Source organism: Manis pentadactyla, chromosome 4 (genome assembly GCF_030020395.1).
Source record: "Manis pentadactyla isolate mManPen7 chromosome 4, mManPen7.hap1, whole genome shotgun sequence".
In the NCBI taxonomy this organism is placed as follows: Eukaryota; Metazoa; Chordata; class Mammalia; order Pholidota; family Manidae; genus Manis; species Manis pentadactyla.
In genome coordinates this window covers 32,788,219-32,809,944 of record NC_080022.1, presented here as the reverse complement: position 1 = coordinate 32,809,944, position 21,726 = coordinate 32,788,219, and the positions used below count along the sequence as shown (strand labels likewise).

The window sequence follows — 21,726 nt, the reverse complement described above, 5'->3', positions numbered from 1 at the left end:
TAGTTTCATTAATTGTGAGTTTAGACTGCTTATATGGGATTGTTCTTCTTTCCTGAGGTAGGCCTGTATTGCAATATACTCTTCTCTTACCACGGCGTTGGCTGCGTCCCACAGATTTTCCGGTGTTGAATTATTGTTGTCATTTGTCCCCATATATTACTTGATCTCTGTTTTTATTTGGTCACTGATCCATTGCTTATTTAGGAGCATGTTGTGAAGTCTCCATGTGTTTGTGGGATTTTTCATGTTTTTTCCATAATTTATTTCTAGTTTCATACCTTTGTGGTCTGAGAAACTCTTTGGTACAATTTCAATCTTTTTGAATTTACTGAGGCTCTTTTTGTGGCCTAGTATATGATCTATTCTTGAAATTTTTCCATGTGCACTTGAGAAGAATGTGTATTCAGCTGCTTTTGCATGTAGAGTTCTGTAGATGTCTGTTAGGTCCATCTGTTCTAATGTGTTGTTCAGTGCCTCTGTGTCCTTACTTATTTTCTGTCTGGTTGATCTGTCCTTCAGAGTGAGTGAAGTGTTGAAGTCTCCTAGAATGAATGCATTGCATTCTATTTCTCCTTTTAATTCAGTTAGTATTTGTTTCACATATGTAGGTGCTACTGTGTTGGGCACATAGATATTTATAATCATTATATCTTCTTGTTGGATTGACCCCTTAATCATTATGTAATGTCCTTCTTTGTCTCTTGTGAATTTCTTTGTTTTGAAGTCTATTTTGTCTCCTACAAGTACTGCAAATCCTACTTTTTTCTATTAGTTGCATGAAATATCTTTTTCCATCCCTTCACTTTTAGTCTGTGTATGTCTTTGGGTTTAAAGGGAGTCTCTTGTAGGCAGCATATAGATAGGTTTTATTTTTTTATCCATTCAGTCACTCTTGTGTCTTTTGATTGGTGCATTCAGTCCATTTACATTTAGGGTGATTATTGATAGGTATGTACTTATTGCCATTGCAGACTTTAGATTCATGGTTACCAAAGGTTCAAGGTTAACTTCCTTACTATCTAAGAGTCTAACTTGATCACTTATTATGCTGTTACAAACACAATCTAAGGGTTCTCTTCTTTTTCTCCTCCTTTTTCTTCCTCCTCCATTCTTTATATATTAGGTATCATATTCTGTACTCTTTGTCTATCACTTGATTGACTTTGGAGATAGTTGATTTAATTTTGCATTTGCTTAATAATTAGCTGTTCTACTTTCTTTACTGTGGTTTTATTACCTCTGGTGACCGCTGTTAAACCTTAGGAGCACTTCCATCTATAGCAGTCCCACCAAAATAGACTGTAGAGCCAGTTTGTGGGAGATAAATTCTCTCAGCTTTTGCTTGTCTGGAAATTGGTTAATCCCTCCTTCAAATGTAAATGAAAGTCTTGCCGGATAAAGTAATCTTGGTTCCAGGCCCTTCTGCTTCATTGCATTAAATACATCCTGCCACTCCCTTCTGGCCTGTAAGGTTTCTGCTGAGAAGTCTGATTTTAGCCTGATGGGCTTTCCTTTGTATGTAATCTTATTTCTCTCTCTGGCTACTTTGAACAGTCTGTCTTTATCCTTGATCTTTGCCATTTTAGTTACTATATGTCTTGGTGTTGTCTTCCTTGGGTCCCTTGTGTTGGGAGATCTGTGCACCTCCATGGCCTGAGAGATTATCTCCTTCTCCAGAGTGGGGAAGTTTTCAGCAATTAACTCCTCAAAGGCACTTTCTATCCCTTACTGTCTCTTCTTCTTCTGGTACCCCTATAATGTAAATGTTGTTCCATTTGGATTGGTCACACAATTCTCTGAATATTCTTTCATTCTTAGAGAGATCCTTTTTTTCTCTCTGTGCCTCAGCTTCTTTGTATTCCTCTTCTCTAGTTTGTATTTCATTTATCGTCTTCTCCACCATATCCAATCTGCTTTTAATACCCTCCATTATGCTCTTCCTCCATTATGCTCTTCAACGATTGGATCTCTGGCCAGAATTCATTCCTGAGTTCTTGAATATCTTTCTGTGCCTCCGTGAGCATGTTAATGATTTTTATTTTGAAGTCCTTTTCAGGAAGAGTCATGAGGTCCATGTCATCTTTCTCATCATTTTACTCTGTACCAGGTTCCTGTGTCATTTCATATTTGTATATGGCGCCCTCTAGTGTTCAGAAGCTCCAGTCTCTGGAGCTGCTCAGTCCCTGAAGCAGTGTTGGGGTCACAGGGGAGTGGTATTGGTGCCTGAGGGGAGGAAAGAGCTGTTTCTTGCTTCCTGGCTGCTATGCCTGAACCAGTGTGCCAAGCACACAGGTATAAGCTTTTGTCCCAGAGCAGCCGGATATGGATGTCTCCTTTCCACAAGCGGCTAGAATCTCAGTCTGTCCAGAATTCTGTCTGTCTGAGCTTTCCAACCCCGTAATCACAAGAGTACCATGAAAGCACCATGAAATGTAGGTTTGTGCTCCCAGAGCACATCTCTGGAGTTAGGTATTCAGCAGTCCCAGGCCTCCACTCACTCCCTGCTCAGTTTCTCTTCCTCCCACCCATGAGCTGGGGTGGGGGAAGGGCCTGGGTCCCGCTGTACACTGCTTTGGTATGAGGTCTGCTCTTTTCTCCAGGTGTATGCAGTCTGGTGCAGTCCCCTTTCCTGTTGCTCTCTCAGGATTAGTTGTATTATATTTTCTGATTATATGTGGTTTTAGGAGGAATCCTGTGTCTCACCTCTGACCCCACCATCTTTAATTTCTATAGTAATAATATATTTTTAGTGAATTTGTAGGATGTATGAATTACTAAGTATAAGAAAACTCAATCACCTAAAATATTGAGGGAAAGAAATCGCATTCAAGTAAGGGAAAAAGATAAGAATTTTAAAATTCTTTTTAGCTGTCTGGACTCATTTCTTACCATGGTCCTTTTTAACCTAGTCAAATAAATAGATTCCATGTCTTATTGTCTCTCATATGTCTGTAACTTTAGCACCAGAATTCTCTGTTTGCTATGGCTCTCTTTGGCAGTTCTGTTGAAACTTTGGGAACCCATCTCAGAATAATATATTTACATTGTAAAAAATTTTCCTTTCTTACATTTTTGTGTACTCCCAGGTTCCCTATTACTTAGTAATGCACTTTGAAAATGCGCAATATATTACATTTAGTATCTACTAAGGTTTATTAATGTGGTGATTCTATTTCATGTAGAATGCTCTGCATTACTGAAAACAATTGGTAAGAGTTTTCATTTGCTCATACCCTACATCTAGTATCCTTAGTTAGATTTGTCCTGGGTGTAGCCAATCTTTCTGGCCTTATCTCCTGCTATCTCAGAATAAAATATTTTAAACGCATAAACCAGAATATAGATGATTATAAAGATAAGCAGTTATATGAAGGTAGTTATAAAAATATTATAACATTTATGATAGTCTATATGCTTTATGTAACATTAGGCAACACACTTGAATATGGTAACATCCTAAAAACAAAAGTAGGGGTAAGTAATGAGTAGTAATGCTGACATTTTGAGACAAAAACTACTATTGTGATGGTGGGTGAACTGATTTTTAGGTGCAGCTAATATTGTGGTTAATTCCTAATGCAACGAAATGTTGAATTTCATATGTTCATAATGGAAGGAAATGCTGAATTTCAGCATTTTCTGCACGTGCAAGTTCATGGAGCCTCTGAGTCCTGTCCATAGACCCTCCTGGGAATCCATAAAACACCAGGTTAAACATGCTTATTGAGTATGAGCTATTTTTTCTATCTAAAGTGTTTTCCCTTCCTTAGTCACATAAGAGTATGAGCATCCTCATAGTTTCAGTTCACTTGTCTTAGCACACTGTATGGTGATTATTCATTTGCCTTTTATGTGCTAGTCACTGTTCTAGGCATTTGGAATAAATCAGCAAAGAGAACAGAGAAAAATCCATGCCCTTGAGGAACTTAGAACTTTATGGGAGAATGACAATAAACAAATTATAAAGAATGTTAGATAATTACAAATGCTGTAGAAAAACATAGAGTAGGATAAAGTGGATTGGGGTGTGGATTGCAGTTTCCAAAAGAGTGATAAGCAAGGTAAACTCACTGAGAAAGTGACTTTTGAGTGAGGATTGTAAGAGTTAACTTGCAGATATCTTTTATGTCTCCCTTACCACCCTTGAGACTGAGACTTATTTTTTTATTTGTATTCCTAGTGCTTGCGTTGTGACTAGCACATCGTCAATCCTGAGTGAACTGTCATGGAGGGAAGGGTTGTTTACCTTTCTGGTATCTATCCAGAGTTTGAGAAGTTTAGGCATTTTGGGGTGTTTCAACAGGTACCATTTTCCTAGTGGTGGCTTAGGTACTCTTCAGGTTATATCCAGGTGTATCATGTGGTCCTTGAATTTTCTTTTTGATAATAAATTTCATTAAAAACATTTTGGCTGTTATTATTTACCTTTTATTTGTCTTTTTTTGTGCAAATAAGGAATTCAGCAAATGTTACATGATAAACCTTTAGAATTAGCCAAATTATTTAACTTCTGTACATATAACTCTCTTTAGTAATTAAAGTTGTAATCCATTATTCTAAAGGTCCTTTTTGGCTCTTAAAATTTAAGATTTGTGAAATATTTGTGTATTTGCTCTTTGATAGAAATTATAATGAGTTAAAAATAAGTATTAGAAGATTAGTACAAAACAATATGTTGTCAAATATTGGAGGAGGGAATATTTAATACATTTTATTTAACCTTCAGTATACCATCAGGGTCCATTGGACCCAATTTAGATTTTGAGTATCTATTTTGAGCAGTTCTCATTTGTAAAGATGATTATTTTATGGTTTTTATTCGTTCTTAATCTCCAAAGAACAAATAGAAAATTTGTATATTAAAAGGAAAAAGCTCTGTCCTGCAATTACCATATGTGGTTCTTTTATAAAATCTGACATGCATTATGGTATCTTAGTGATCTTATTTTCCTAAATCTTGAAATGATTTCATCATTCTCATCAAGTTTTCTCCATCATGCCAGAAGACTAAAAGATAAAAGAACAAGTATACAAAAGAATGATTGAATGACCTAGAGTGATGAAGTAGTAATGAAATTATCACTGTAATCCTTCAGTTACCTTATTTGTTGCCCAAAGTATCACATCTTTCAAGAAAGCACAATTACAGTCTGTAGGTCTTAAGTCTTTTTTTCTTTTAGCTTTCACTGACCATAGTTGGAAGTTCAGAGTTCTTTTCTGCCCATCATGACAAAGAGATGAAAATTGACAGAAGAAAATGGTTTACTCTTATCAGTAGAATCAGAAAATGACCACTAAGACAGACAGCAACACTCTAAATTCCAATTTTGGTGATGAAATTAAGTTGATGATATCCTGATTAATTTTTCTAAACCCAAGAAATACCGAGTCAATAATATATTTCTAAGGACAAAAAATACATGCTGTTCTCATCCATTTAGTCATTCAACAGGAAGGTCTTCATCGTGCAATATTGAGACTAGAATCTGAATCATCCCATTTTTTCTAGAAAGTCATGTGACAGTATTTTTAATTTTTTGTGATGTTTGGCACCAAAGTTCACTTGATATGGTTCATAAGTGGACAAATCCTGATGTCTGATGTGTGTTCAAAAGTACTTGAAGTAAATAGATGATATGGAAATGAAAAAGTTAATTGGATTCATCATTCTCTTTGATGTTTGTAAACCAACTATGAACTGTTTTTTTTGCAACTATGGAGCAGAGATGATCACCTTCAACAAAATTCTGAGCCATCAAAAATTTCAAAAGTGTTTCATTTTGAAAATGTAAGTACAAGAAGAACTAGAAGTAATAATATGGTAGAATCTATTTAATATATGTTTGAAATCTGAAAGCAGTATTGCCTTTTATAAGAACCTAAAGTAACAGTAAAGTAGAACATTTTAAAGATTGAAAATCCAAAATCAGTATTTACAAGATAGATGTCTTTTAGCTTCATGATGACCATTGATAGTCATTTTCATTAAAAAGGTTTTGACCATTTTGGTGTATATGTGTGTGTGTGTGTGTGTGTGTGTACACACACACCTTCAAAGCCAGGAAAGTTTGAATATATTAAATATGGTTTGTATTACAAAATTTGGGTTTGCTGTGTTTAAATTCCTACTAAAATGTATCTTACATTGTTTCCTGCTGTTTTTTTATTTATCCTGTAAATTGTTTGTAAAATGACTTAACTATAAATAAGAAATGTCCATTTGACACAGATGTTAAATTAGTAGTGACCAGTTTTCCTGGTATATGCTTAGGGCTATTGTCATAATAATTCTATAAAATGGATATGAGGAAAATGGATCAAAGGTTTGGTAACTTGTCCAAGATTACTGAACCAGATATGGCATTTGAATTCAGCCAGGTCTGTGAGTTAATAGATGTTCTCATCAGGAAACCACATGACCCTCTAAATATTGTAGTACTTCTGTTGGAATTCAGCATGGTGCATTGCATTACTCAGGGAAAACTTCACGGGCAGCTTGCCTAGCATGTAGGAAGTGAAAGAGACTGGTGTGGTGTGGCTAAGATAAGGGTTGGAGTTACTTGAACTCCTGAACTAGGTGGAACAAATGGCCCAGATAGAGGATTTAGCAGGCACAGTATTCAAAACAGCCACTATAAATATGTTGAAAGACTTAAAAGTATATTCAAATAATGAGTGAACAGATAGGGAATTTCAGTACAGAGATAGCAACTATAAGAAGAATCAAATGAAAACTGCAGAGATGAAAAGTATGATAACTTAAATGAATAATTCACTGAATGCCCTTAGACAGCATATTGCAGACAGTGAAATAAAAGATTGATCAATCAGGAATATCTAAAAATTGTGACTGTGTCCAAAAACAGCTTAAAAAATATTAAAAACTCCAAACTAAAAAGAAAAATGGAGAAATCCACAGTCATTGCAGGAGATTTTAATATGCTTCTCTCAGCAAATAAAAGAACAACTACACAAAAAAGTAATTAAGGATCTGAACACTATACCCATCAACTGCAGAATATACATTGTTTTCCAAAGGTGCAGGGAATGTTCATCAAGATAGACCATTTACTGGGTCAGAAAACAAGTTTCAGTAGATCTCTAAAGGATAAAATCTTAAAAAGTATGTTTTATGACTAGCAAAATTAAATTAGGAATCAGTAACAAAAGGCTATTTCAAAAGCCTGAAATGTTTAGAAATTAAATAATAAATTTCTAAAGTGCCTCTGGGTCGAATAAGAAATCAGGAGTATTAGAAAGTATTTTGAACTGAATGATGTGGTCAGAATATATCAAAATTTTTGACATACAGCTACTGTAGTATTTAGAAGGAAGCTTATAATTTTAAATACTTTAGTTAGAAAAATGAGAAGAGTCTGAAATCAATTACCTAAGCATGTATCTTAGTAGGTAGAAAAATAAGAGCAAATTAAATCCAAAGTAAGTAGAAGAATGGAAATACAAAGAGTGGAAAACAATAAAATAGAAAATAGAAAACAAAAAGTAGTGAAACTAGAAGCTGAAAAACATTTAAGGAAAAAGCAATGCCAGTCTTACACAAACTCAAAAAAACATAGTGGATTAATTTTTATCCTATTTAATGATGAGACACTGAATGCTTTCCCTCAGACAGAGAACAAAGATGTTTGCATTCACTGTTACTCAACATTCTATTAGAGGTCCAAGCCAATGAATGGAGTAAAGTGAGGAAAATAAGTATAAGACATTCAGATTGAAAAAGAATAAGTAAAACTGTATTTGAAAGCAACATTATTGCATATATAGAAAATCCTTAAAAAGAAAACTATGGAAAAGCTAATAGAACTAATAAGTGAGTTTAACAAAGTCACAAGATAATACAAGGTCAGTGTAATTTTTTATACTCAAGTTATTGGAACATGAAGTTAATAAAAGTTCCATTTACAATGGCATCTAAAAATAAAATAGTAAAATACTTTAGGGATACATTTTAACAAAATATATGTAGACCTGTTTATTGAAAACCTTAAAACATTACCAAGAAAAATGAAAAGACCTAAATAAATGGAGAGATAATAGCGTGTTTGTGGAATAGAAGACTCATCAGATGTCAATCTTCCCCAAATGATTTGTAGAATTAATGTAGTCCCTGCACCAAACTCCAAGGATGACAACTTCTTTTTTTTTAGAAATTGACAGGCCAGTTCTCATAGTTTTGTGGAAATGTAAAGGACCTAGAGTAGGCAGAACAATTTTGAAGAAAAAAACCAAACCCAAGTTGAAGGACTTAGAGTGCCTGATTTCAAGACTTCTCTGTATACACATACAGTAGTCAATACAAAATGGTATTGGCATAAGGACAGACACAAAGATCAATGGAACAGAATAGAGTTCAGAAATAGACTGACATATATATTCAGCTGATTTTTGACAGACATACCAATGTCATTCAGTGGAGAAAGGACATAGTCTTTTCAAGGAATGGTGTTGTGTATCTGAGTAGAAGAAAAATTTGTAGTGATCCTTACCTGACACTTACATAGGAAGGTAACTTTAAGTGGAACAGAGACGTAGACATAAAAGTTAAGACTATAAAACTTATAAAACAAAACATGGGTGAAAATATTTGCCATGTTGGAATAGGCAAATACGTATTTTTTAGATAGGAGATGAACAGCACAGACCACAGAATGAAAAATTGATAAATTGAACTTAATTGAAGCTAAGATGTTTGCTCCTTAGAAAACACTGTTATGAAAATGAATAGACAACAATAAATGAGGAGAAAATACTCTATCTATGTATGCTCTCTATCTATCTATATATATATCTGACATAGGACTTGTTATCTAAAAAATTCTTATAACACAGATAACCAAAAGTCTTAGAACCTAAATAAAACAGGCAAAATTTATGAATAGACACTTTACAAAAGATGATTTTATGGATTGCAAATACACACGTGCAAAGATGCCCGCCACCATTATTCATTAGGGAAATGCACATAAAATCACTGAGATATGGCTTCACATTCACTAAAATGGTTGTAGTTGAAAAGACTTAAAATATCAGTAGAGGCAAGGACACAAAGCAGTTGAATTCATACGTTGCTAGTAGGAGTAGAAAATAACTCAACAATTTGAATCCATTTATGTGAAGTTTTAGAAAAGGCAAAACTAATGTGTGTTGAGAGGAAGCAGATCAGTGGTTGTACGGGGTGGAGGGTGGGGGTCAAAGGAGTGGGGATTACTTGTTGAGTCACACAAAGGAGCTTTCTTAAAAGGTGATGGAAAAGTTCTGTATCTTGATTTTTGTCAAAGTTTCTTGAACTATATGTGTAAAATGGGTTGTACTTTGTTTTTAAAAATAAACTTCAATAAAGTTCATTTAACGGATAAAACCAGACAAGAAAAAACTCTTGTTCCCTACTTGCCCCACATGAGCCTAGAGGAATAGGCTCTACTCTGGGAAGAAGTTGGATGGAATGTGTGTTTGTTGGTTGGCTATGTTTAGGCAGTTCAGTTTTTGTGAGAAATACTGTTTAATAAGGAAGAACAAAGTTTGCTGCTTTTTAAAGGTAGCTGAAAGTGATTTTTGTGGTAAAATATACGTAACATAAAATTTATCATTTTAACTATTTTTTATGTGTATAGTTCAGTGGCATTAAGTACATTAACATCGTGCAGCCATCCCCAGCATCCATCTCCAGAAATTTTTGCCCCTTCCCAGACTGTACTCATTGTAATTCCTCATCCCTCCTCCCCCTAGCCCCTGGCAACCACTATTCTACTTTCTCTGATTTTGACTACTATGGGTACTTCATGTAAATGGAATCATGCAGTATTTGTCTTTTTGTGACTGACTAATTTCACTTAACATGTCATCAAGGCTCACTTATGTTATACATAGGTCAGAATTTTTTTTTTAAAACTGAGTGATACTCATTGTGTGTGTGTGTGTGTATATATATACCACTTTTATTTATTCATCCATTGATGGATGCTTTGCTTGCTTTCATGTTTTGCTACTGTGAATAATGCTGCTGTGAGCATGTGTGCAAATACCTGTTCTAGTCCTTGCTTTTGATGCTTCTGTGTATATGCCTAGAAGTGAAATTGATGGGTCATATGGTAATCCCATATTTAAGTTTTTGACAAACTGCCATACTGTTTTCCATGGTGGCTGTGCCATTTTCTACAGTGGCTGTAACCATTTTACATTTCCAGTAGTGATGCACAGGTTCCAGTGTCTCCACATCTTCACCAACACTTGCTGTTTTATTATTATTATTTTTTATAATAGATATCCTAATAGGTGTGAAGTGGTATCTTGTGGTTTTGATTTGTGAAGGGAAATTTTAAGGTCATTTAATCCAAACTTGTGAATTCACAGATGAAACTCAGATAATAGGGAGCAAGAGCCATTAGGTGGACGATCTTATAGCTTTGTGAAACATTTCAACTGTTAGTGTTTGCATTTGGGCATTCAGCTTTTTGTGAGGACATAATGGATAATGTTACATGAAAAAATGACAAGCCACAACCAGTCATATTTTGCATAGAAGAAGAGGTGGGTATTTGTTTTTGTAGTTGTATTCAAATGTTAAATAAGAAATCAGTCTAAAGTTTGGACTGTGAATGATTTTCCCCCACATTAATACACATTAAAACAAAACACAGGAATTTATCATTTCCATGAACAGTGGTTTTTACACTATTGTCCAGAGTTTTGGTATTTGTCTTCCTGCTTTATTTTCAACTGTTATAACTGAGTGTAAAACTTTATCCTACTTAATTTTGAAACTTGCTAACTGTACCAACTCATGAAATCATTGTTTTCATTTTTAGTACTTAATTCGTGTAGCATCTACATTTACATCATTCTTTGCAAATTTACATCAGGTCTTGTAGACTCATTAGCTGAAATGTAGTGACCACCTTGAAAATGAGTACTTAGTCCAGAAACCTGCACAGACTAGGATCTGGGAAGGCTTTGCATCATACCCTATGTTCTGACATTCTGGGCACAGTTTGTTCAACCACTTTCATTGTTCCCATTTCAAAAAATGATTTTTGAGTACTTGCTATGTCTGACATTGTGCCTGGCACCATGGATATACAAATGAATTTCTGGCCTTAAGGAACTTACAACCTAGACAGGATACAGACCTGTAAGTAAAATAGTAATGTTATGTGCAATCAATGGTCGCAATGTATAAAAAGTATAGAGATCTTGCAGAGGGAGAGGGTGATAAAATTTTTAATATGATAGGAGAATCAGAGGATTCATTTACATAACATCCGAGCTAAATTTTGAAGGTAGTATGAGCTGGTCAGTGGAAGGGGGATATTATAGATAATGAGATCAGCATGTAGGACAGGCACAGATGCATGAAGTAATGTGGTGTGTTTAAGGAACTATAAGCAGATAATTCACATTGGGCTCAAAGTGTGAGGATTGATAGATGAGAGCTGTATTTCCCCTCATTGCCAAATATTCTCTGGAAAAGCAGCCAAGAAAGATTGATTAATGAAATAATAAAGGCAAAGAACTTGAATACTGTCACTGGGATTCATTGTAAAAACTAGGACATGCATTTTATTTTGTTTCTAAAATGCACATCTCCCTCCCTCCTTTAACTTTTTTACTCCCTCCTTTCTTTCCCTCAGAGAAAGAGAGAGAGAGAGAGAGAAAGAGAGAAATTTTATACAGTATTTAACAACTGAGAGAGAAAGGACCTATGAGAGTCAAGACCTTGATTCTGGTCCTGACTCTCATATCCTTGGTTGAGCAAAGCACTTTTATTGTTCTGAGCATTTGTCTCCTCATCTATATAATTTATACACTTATATAATCTAAGCTTTTCAGAGTATTTTTTGAAATACTCAGGCAGTCACAATTCTGAGTGCCTGGAACACAGTAGGTGGTCAGTATATATTTTCGAATGAGTAGTATGTGAATTTTTATCAGAAAGAGAGGAGCTAATTAAAATAAATTGTGACAGAACAAGCAACAAAAGATTGATGTGCAGAGTATTGCTTCCCAGGATGCACTTAATATGTAAAATGTGTTCAAGCACTTTGTCTTTATAAATTGTTTCACTTATCATTTGGATCTGTGAGGTCCCAGGATGCAGAAACTATAATAACTATACATAAAATTCTATTAGACTTGAATGTCATATGCTGTTGTAATTACCATATGTGTTCAATTAAGAATTAGTATGTATTTTAAAATCTGTTCAGTTGACCATTTCTCTTTTTTAATTTGTCAGTGGCAGAAATTTTTGGATGTGGTTTCTTCAGATTGGGATTTTTTTTCTCTTTAATGATCTAGCTGTCAATGGACTTTTATTCTCATAAACTTTACTTTTCTCACTTCAAAGCTAGTGTTTCTTCCCATGTTACTTTTCTATCATTGCATACGCAAACTATTCGTTTTGGAACAGAGGATTGTAAAAATCCATTTTAATGTTACAGAGTTGGTGTAATATACTGTTAATGTAATTTATTTTTTTACCTTTAGGGGTCCTATTGGGCAATAGACACCAATCCGAAGGAAGATGCACTACCTACTCGGCCAAAGAAGAGAGCACGATCTGTAGAACGGGTAAAAAGCTCTTTATCACAAATTTATTATACAGGGTTATTATGTCAGAAAAACAGATTTTAAAAGTTCATTTCCAACGCAGCAAGTTTAACCACAGTGAATGTAATATTTTATTTGTATAAAACTAGGACATCTACTTTTTCAAAGCACTGTCAGACTCATATTTGATCTTTACAACTCTGAGTGATCCAGGCAGTGTAGGAATTAAGTAAAAAGTTTTCTTGTTTTTGGAATTAGAGCATAGCTGTTGTCTGAGACTTGAATCCAGATCTCTTAAGTTTTAATTTGGTACTCTTTCCTCTGCATCTACAACATTGAAGAAAGGTTTTATATAACAAAACTATTCCTTTTCATTGTAAATAACTAGTCTGATTACATTGCATTTTCCTGATTGTTCTCACAGTGCTTTTTCCTGCTTCCAACTATCTAATAATTATTTTGTAAACAAAAATTCTAAGTGTGTGTGTGTGTTGAGATAATTTTTATTTGTGAATTCTTGGTGAAAATTAATTTGCAAGAATAAAAGAAAAGAGGAGCTCTAGTTGACATTATTTATTGTAACATATTTTAAGTCAACATTTTGGCAGTCATCAGACAGTAACTTTGTCTTTCAGCTTTTTTCACTCTTTATTTCCAGCATCTCAATTAAAACACACATACTATCCTAACCTACTATTCCCCAAGACCCATTTTAAATGTGAACTGTATTGTGAAGGCTCTCCTCAATTTTCATTTGTATTCTTAAATAATTTTTAGAGTTCTTGCATAGAATTTCTCATACTTTGTAGAAATTGTTTGTACATTTGTCTCCTTTGTTGGGCTGTGATCCCCTGAGGGCAGAAAAAATATATTTGCATCTCTAGTATTAGTGTTTTTCATAGCTTATCATAGGAATCAGTAAATGTTTACAGAACAAATCAGGACAAAAGGATGAGATAAAAGTGAAGGAAACTGGTTAAGCATTTGGTCAAGTAAATTTATCCTGTGCCTATTCTGGTAGAGAGGTAAAACTTCCCAACCTCAAAAGTCAGAAACTTTAAGCTGGGTTTAGGTTGGGATCTGGTGAGCCTAAAGAGATGTAGCAGCAATGGGGTTTAGTCAGGCAGGTCTATGGAGCCAGCAAAGGGAGTCATACTCTAGTTACCAATTACTATTATAATACAGGGCAGTAAACACATCTACCCTTAATCTACATAGCATTAAAGGTAAACTCTTAGGCCAGCATACTTTTTGTTTTAAACAAGCCAAAGTTTAAGAGGTTATAGTTTAGTATTGGTGGTATATTATTCTAGTTAACCAGGATTAAGACTGAGATGTTGATAAGCCACGTATGCAGTGGTTTGAGACGGAATAAACCTCACAGTTCTTCCCTCCAGCTTCTACCTTTTAAAACATTCTTTGCATGTGGACTTTAATTGTATGCAAATGTAGAGCACAAAACATTGCGTTTCTATTGCCAGAATTTGAAAGAAGGGGGAAGAATCTGCGTTGTTTAACCCAGAGCATCAACAAGGATGTGTATCTTTTTTGGAGGGGGTTAGAGACAAAGGACTTTATTGCTCAAGGTGCAGAGAGCAGTGTCTGCATATCAACATCAGTTCCCCGTTCCTCAGATCCATGGAGGCAAGGCAGACAGGCCGGATGAATAGCTGTATAGGCATTGAGTTGGATTACAAGTAGTCCTGAGCTTAGGGAGACTGAATTTTTTATAACAGTGTAACCTGCCTGCCCTTTGCTCTAGAAGGAGACACTATTATAATACAGGGCAGTAAACACATCTACCCTTAAGGATGTATATCTTGAAGGGCTACCATTGGTTCTCTTCTTCTGAAGTTTCTGGAGCTTGAATTATTTTTGGAAATTTGAATTGATAGTTGGTTTGACAGCTGTGCATTCCTTTTGGATATTAAGCTTGCCTTTTATTCTAATACATTTTTTTCATAGTTCTAAGAGTAATCTATTTCTGAGAGTCCCCTTCCTTTTCTGGACATTTTCTGTATTTCTACTGTTCATCTTTGTATCCTGCTTTTAAGTTAAAAGCATGTAAAAGCATCAACAATTTACCTTTGTAGAATAATTCCTTAAAATACTCAGTACTAGAGCCTCTTGGTTGGTAATATTGATCCTTACTTTGGCCTAAGCTGTGTATGCGTTGCTATTGTAGGAGAGGAACCAATAGAAAGAGACAAACTGTAAGCAGAGTGCATATAATCAGGGAGACAGATACTGTTTAACATACTCTGAAAGACAGTGTTTTTGCAAAATACAATTTACTGCCTGAGAAACTGATGTGTCTGTATTTTTCATTTAGAGGTTTATTTTGGGGGTAGGTAGTACTTTTATTAGGACAGAATTTATATTTTAAGTAGCCATTGGGTTTTATTTAAGGAAATGCCCAAGACAGTCAAATAGTGATGGTTCTAAATATGATCTTTTACATTTAAAGTTTTCTGAAAAACTAAACATTACTGGTAAGTTGAAACTTTTAAAGGGTTTTTAAATGTAGATGGTGAATTTCTTGACTTTCCTGGAAGTTCTTTATTAACTTTCTGAAATTTGTTATTCCTTTGTCCATGTTGTTAAACATCAGAATTCTATGTGAAACATCAAAGCACTTTAAATATGTTTGAAGAGAGATGAGCTTGTAATAGAATAGAAAAGGCTTTCTAAACTACTAAAGAGAAGTGAGATTTAAAGATGCATGTAACAATATCTTCTTATCCAAAATGAAAATAAAGCCTGACGGTTATCTCCAGCCTAATATTCTTAATCCTCTGGACCACCTCCCTGCCACCTCCATTTAGTGAACATAAGCCCATGTTCTGTCTCGATCATTACAGTATTCCTTTCTTCTTTTCTTAATCTTTGAGTGTATAAATGTCTTTCATTTTCCTTTTTATGATCTCTTTCATCTTGTTACCATGTTTTCTTTATCATAAAATGGACCTGAAGACCTAAAAAATTGTTGGATAAAGTTTAGCATGGGGAAATGAGCAGGTTCCTTGACTAGAAGTCCTGTGTTTCTCTTCTCGCTTTACAGTTTCCTTGTTCTTATGACTCTTGTCAAAGTTGTTAGATTTTTTGAGCTTCGTGTACCTTCGATTTTAAAGTTAAGAGGATAGACGTCCTAACAGCCACTCTGGACTGAGTGTTTGTGTTCCCCCCAAATTCATATGTTAAAACACTAATCCCATTGTGATGGTATTTGGATGTGGGCCTTTGGGAGGTAATTAGGTCAGGAAGGTGAGGAGAGTGAAGCTCCCATGAGTAGTATTAGTACTCTTATAAGAATAGGCCAGAGAGCTAGCTAATGTGCTTTCTGGCATCATGATTTTGGACTTCCAGCCTCTAGAACTTTGAGAAATACATTTCTGTTATTGACAAGCCACCCAGTTCATGGTATTTTGTTACAGCAACCTAAGACAACAGCGTAATAATTAATAATGGATAATTATACTGAATTTATATGCCAGATGCTTTTTAGAGAATTTTATGTATATGAACACATGTAATTTTTATGGTAACTCTAAATGATAAAACTGATAGGCATGGATGTTAAAGTAAGTTGTCGAAGGGTCCCAAGGACAATAATTAGTACCCAGGCCAGGGCTATGAAACCAGGTAGTCTGCCTTAATATACTGTGCTGTTTACAACTGCACTGTACTGCCACTAGTATTTGCTGTGCCAAAGACTACAACACTGAATCAGATTTCTATTTATATATGCATACCTTGTTGTGAGCTAATGGTTCTTGATTTTAAAAGAGAATCCTCCACATTTAACCTAAATATATGTATGTACTATGGTGACATAAATATGACTATAAATGACAGCAAGTACTGAATAATTAATCTTATATAACTGAAGCAGTTACAACCAAAGTGACTCAAGATAGATAATGCAGCCCTGGGAAGGCTTCTAGAAGAGGAATGAAACTTAAGATTTTGATGTAGAAGTATAACTTTTTTGCATAGAAAATAGTAAAGATGTTCTACTGGAGGAAAACAGCATGCATGATTGACAGTAACTAAGAAGTACAGATAGATGTATTTGAAGACCCCCAACTATAGTGAAAAGCTTGGGCTAGATTGTGGACATTTCGATGAGTCTCAAAGATTTGGGTAGGAATCCTTAAAGGCATGGGATCAAGGAAGTTACTTTGATTTGATAGCCTTTAGTGTTGAAAGGAATCAGAACAATTAATCTTTACAGGTGATCTTTACAAAATAGTCATTGCAAGAGGAAGATGCTGTAGGTGAAGAAAAATATTTCCCTCTACTCTTCTAGGTTCTTGGCTGAGATCCCCTGCAATAAAAAGTTTAAAAGGAGAAAATACATACTTGTGGGAGCCCCACAAAGATCGAGGCTCAAAGGCACCCAGGCAGTTGACACTTATGTACCATCCTGGGATAAGGAAAGGGATAGGGGTCTGGGGCTTCAAAGGGGAGGAAGGCACTTCACAGGAAGGTGAAGAAAGCAAATGTTTGGTAAATGAATTTTTGTCCTGCCATGCACATAGGACTCTCAGATAGAAAAGTAATCTTTGATGATAACTTTCTTCCTGGTTACAGGCCCCCTTTCTAGTTTCTTTTAGGCAGTTAAGGAGTAGGTAAAAAACTTTTCCTGAGTTGGCTGGGTCTTGATTGCCTTTAGTTCAAAATAATCCACGTGTCAGAGTGACACATTCTGGGGTGACTTGTTCTGAACCCTTCAATGCTGTCACAGAGTAGACTGTTTGTGAAATAATGGCCTGAGCTAGGGATATATGCATGAATAAGAAACTTCTCTAGAAAATTAGCATGGTATCAGGTTTCTAAATATATGCCCATAATTGTATGTAATACTGTCATTTTACCTGTTTGACTTGACAGGTCTTTCATAGATAGTGTGTGTCAGGCATTTTACTAGGATGTTGTGGATTATACCAAGAAGTATAAGACATAAGACACACAATTCTAGCACAAGGGTGAGGTATGTATAGGAAGTATTTTAAGAAAGATACAAAATATTACTGTGTGCAGAGGAAGGAGAGATTGTTTCTGAAAGGAAAGGAGCGACACACAGCAGCAATTCACCGGAGAATTCCGCTTTATTAGGGAAAGGTGCTGGGTTATATAGGAAGGGGCATGGGGTGATTGAGGTGTCACTTCTACGGGGCTGGTGGCTATTGGCTAGGTGCTGGGATTGGGAGGGGGGTGAGGGGTGATTGGGCTTCAGGTGGCGCCAGCGGGAACCGAGGACCCGGAAGAGAAGCAGGAGGTTTGCCATCTTATGGGTGGGGGCCCTTCATTCCCCCCTTTCTCCTCTCTGGGGTTGTGGACGTTGCTTTCTCTCTGACTGCTTCCTGCTGAACGGGGCTAGAGAAGGGAGTGAGGGCTTGAGGACCGGGAGGAAAGGGTTGATAGGACTCCCCATAGTAGGGACAAGTAGATGTGGACTTCTTCAGGTTGCAAATCAATGAAGGTTCCCTGTAACCATAGGTTGAGGACTTGTTGATTCTAATGGTGCCAAGAGGATACGGGTGCCAGAAGCCAGGCGTCTGCGGCCATTGTTTCCAGGAACAGTTTCCAGCGGAGAGAGGGGTCCATCTCGGCGTGTGGTGAGGAGGTCACGTGAGGGTGAGGGATCTTCTGTGGCCAGAAGCTGGTAGTTCCTGAGTAAAAGCTGGTTGAAAGTTTGATTAGAGATTTTACCGACTTGGGATTTGATAAACTTTACTATACAAGGTAAGAAGAGACAGGCGAGAAGAACTACCGGGAGTTACCCATGTAGTGAATGGCGCAAGACCAGTAGGGACATCTCTGTAGGTGTCTGGCCATCGCCTGCAACAGGCTTGTTTTTGGTCATAGAGGAAGCAGAGGTAGGGAGAATAAAGGTAGCTGCTAGTGAACACTTCGGTGGAGGGAGGAAAGTGGAGGTATAAAGGCTCGGAGCAGCCTTTCAGAGGGCAGTCCGATGTGGCAATGAGGGCAGTAATTTTTGTTTGATGCTGTGTGTAAGTCTGTCTGACTTTGAATCGCCATACAAAGGAGGCTGGGGTGGCGGGGAAGACAATAGGAATGAGGAAAAAAAGCGAGAGAGCAGTAAAGGAGGAAAAAGTCATGATTTGGGTATGGATGGCAAAGGGGGTGAACGGGATTTTGGGGGAAAGAGGACAGTAAGGTCAGGAGTCTGGAGGGAGGGACAGTCTGTAAACTTTTGTAGGTTAAGAGATCCTTTAGGTGATGTGGGGACAGAATGGTAAGGGGCGCCCTGAGTGTCAGTTTATGAGCTTCTTTCTGCAAGAGCTGTCCAGCGGCTAATGCCCGTAGGCAGGGGGCCCATCCCCGAACTGTGGGATCTAATTGCTTAGAAAGATAAGCTACTGGGGCAAAGGATGGGCCATAATATTGGCCCAGGACTCCTAGAGCTTGACTGGACCTCTCATGAATGTATAATGAGAAGGGCTTCGACAAATCAGGAAGATGGAGAGCTGGGGCTTCCACAGGGGCTTGACAGAGCTTAATGAAGGAGTGTCGGGGTGAGGAGGATAACGGTTCTTCAGGGGGGCCCTTGCTGAGGTTGTATAGGGGGCTTGCCAACAGGGAGAAGTTAGGGACCCACGCTCTAAAATACCCAGCCAGGCTTAGAAAGGAAAGGATTTCGGTCTTGGTTTTGGGAACGGGCAGGTCAGAGAGGAGCCGTTTTCTGTCTAAGGTAATGGACTTTCTTTGTTGCGATAGAAGAAATCCGAGGTAAGTGACAGAAGGGGAAGAGATTTGAGCTTTGACAGGGGATACCCGGTAACCTCTGGAAGCTAGAAGGTTAAGTAAGGAGGCAGTGTCAAGTTGAGACTGTTCCCACGAGGGACTGCAGAGTAGAAGATCGTCCACGTATTGTAATAAGGTGGACTCGGAAGCCTTGTGGCAAAACTGTCCAAGTGAGTTGTTCAGAATGTCTTGTGTATGGGTCCGTCCAGGTGAAGGCGAAAAAATCTTGGGAGGAGGGGTCCAGAGGGATAGAAAAAAATGCGTCCTTGAGATCTAGGACTGAGAAGTGGGAGGCCGAGGCAGGGATCTGTGATAAAAGGGTGTATGGATTTGGGACTAAGGGATGGATAGGGATGATGGCCATGTTAATGAGGCGAAGCTCTTGGATGAGGTGGAAAGATCCGTTGGTTTTTTTAACAGCTAATATGGGGGTATTAAATGGGTAGTGAGTGGGTCTGAGGTAATTTTTGTTTAAAAGATCTTGAATGATGGGTTGGAGGCCTATGAGGGCCGAAGTGGTTAGGGGGTATTGGGCCTGACAGATATACTGAGAGGGGTCATCTAATTTGATAGAGGCAGGAGGACATAGAGCCACGGAGGGGCTTGTAATGTCCCAAACTCTGGGATTTACAGGGTGTATGAGGGCAGAACTGGAGCTTTCATTGGGTAGAGGGGGGTCGTCGGCTATGAGGGCCATCAGAAAGGGAGTACTGGGGGCTGTGGGAGTGGATATAGTTATGGAAACATGGAGGAGAGAAAGGATGTCCCATCCTAGTAAGGGGATGGGACACTGGGGCATAACCAGGAAGGAGTGGGAGAAAGGTATGGGATTGTCTTGGATTGTGCATAAAAGGGGGGGGCTTTAATGGGAAAATCTGTTTACCTCCTACCCCGACTATAGGAGTAATGGCAGGCATGGTAGGGCCCCGGTATTCCCGCAAGACTGAGAAGGTGGCTCCTGTATCTAGGAGGAAGGAGATGGGGTGACCGTCTACTACTAAAGTAACCCTGGGCTCCTGTTTGGTGATGGAAATGGTCGGGCGAGAAGCCCTTGGGCCCCGTCAATCTTCTTCTGCCAGCCCCACTACGGAGGGCTTAGGATGGGGGTTGTTTGTCCAGCCTCCCCTTCAGGTAGCTGGGCAATCAGACCCCCAGTGGCCCTTTTTGTGGCATCTGGGGCATGGGGTGGTAGCCCTTGACTAATGTCCTTCTTGTCTGCACTTGAAACAAGCTCCTGTGGGGGGCTTGTTTGTAGAGGAGTGCCCAGGTTGTGGTTTTATCAGCTGGGCCAACATTTGGAAATTGGCCCGATCAGCCTTTTGTTTATAGCGTTCTTTCTCCTCTTCCTGGTTATGGAAGACTTTAAAGGCCACTGTTAGGATCTCAGTCTGTGGGGTAGCGGGGCCCTGTTCTAACTTTTTGAGTTTAGCTTTAATGTCAGGGTAGCTTTGAGCTAGGAAGTATGTCATAAGGACACGTCTCCCGTCATGTTTCTGGGTCCAGGCTGGTATACTGTAATAGGGCTTGAGTGAGTCTGTCTAAGAACTCAAGAGGGTGTCTCCTCTCTCCTTTGAATTATGTCTTGGAGCTTTTGAAAATTGACTACTTTACGAGCTGCCTTTTTCAGACCTGCTGTTAAGCAGGAGGCAAAAATATCTCGAGAGCGGAGACCCACGGCGGTGTTAAATCCCAGTGTGGGTCTTGTTCGGGGACAGCGGTGGGGCCAGGGGGATAGGTGGGGTCAGTCCTGTGGGTTTCGGTGGCGTGCGTTTGGGCGAAGTCCCAAACTCGTCTGCGCTCTTCAGGAAGGAGGGTATTGGCCAGGAGCATGAAAATGTCATGCTGTGTGAGGCTGTATGACTGGAGAGGGTCCATTGAAACTCCTTGATATATGTCGTGGGATCAGTGGAAAAGGAACCTAGGCGTTTTTCCAGTTGGGCTAAATCTCTTAAGGAGAAAGGGACGTGAACGCGCACGATGCCTTCGGATCCTGCTACCTCTCGGAGGGGGGCGATAATTTTGGGAAGCCCTCGGGACCGAGTCTGAGGAGGAGGGGGAGAAGCAGGTGATGGGGGCAAAGACAGAGGAGGCTCCTGGAAATTAGTTGGAGGGGGGCTGAAAGGCTAAGGCTTGAACTGCAAAGGGGGTGAGGTGGGAGAGGAGATGGTGGTGGAGGAAGGGGGAGGGGCTGTATTAGGAGAGGAGGGGGAGGCAACGGCGACAGCGATGGTGGAGGAAGGGGAAGGGGCTGTTGTGGGAGAGGAGGGGGAGGCGGCGGCGACGGAGGAAGAGGGCGGAGGGGTTGTAGGAGGGGGAGGGGCTGAAGGGGGAAGCCTGTATGGCGGAGGTTCCTCGGCTGGGTCAAAGGTAATTGAGGAGGGACTGGGA

At 38.2% G+C, this 21,726-nt stretch overlaps 1 protein-coding gene across 4 annotated transcripts in view; it reads left to right on the top strand.

Moving 5' to 3' along the window:
* The window catches only part of FOXJ3 (forkhead box J3), a 164,197-nt gene that overhangs the window by 84,383 nt on the left and 58,088 nt on the right, over positions 1–21,726 (top strand). For all 4 annotated transcript variants that reach the window (XM_036892902.2, XM_036892903.2, XM_036892901.2 and 1 more), the window contains exon 5: positions 12,505–12,588. In XM_036892902.2, coding sequence (XP_036748797.1) covers positions 12,505–12,588 — 84 coding nt within the window. The remainder of the gene's footprint in view (positions 1–12,504; positions 12,589–21,726) is intronic.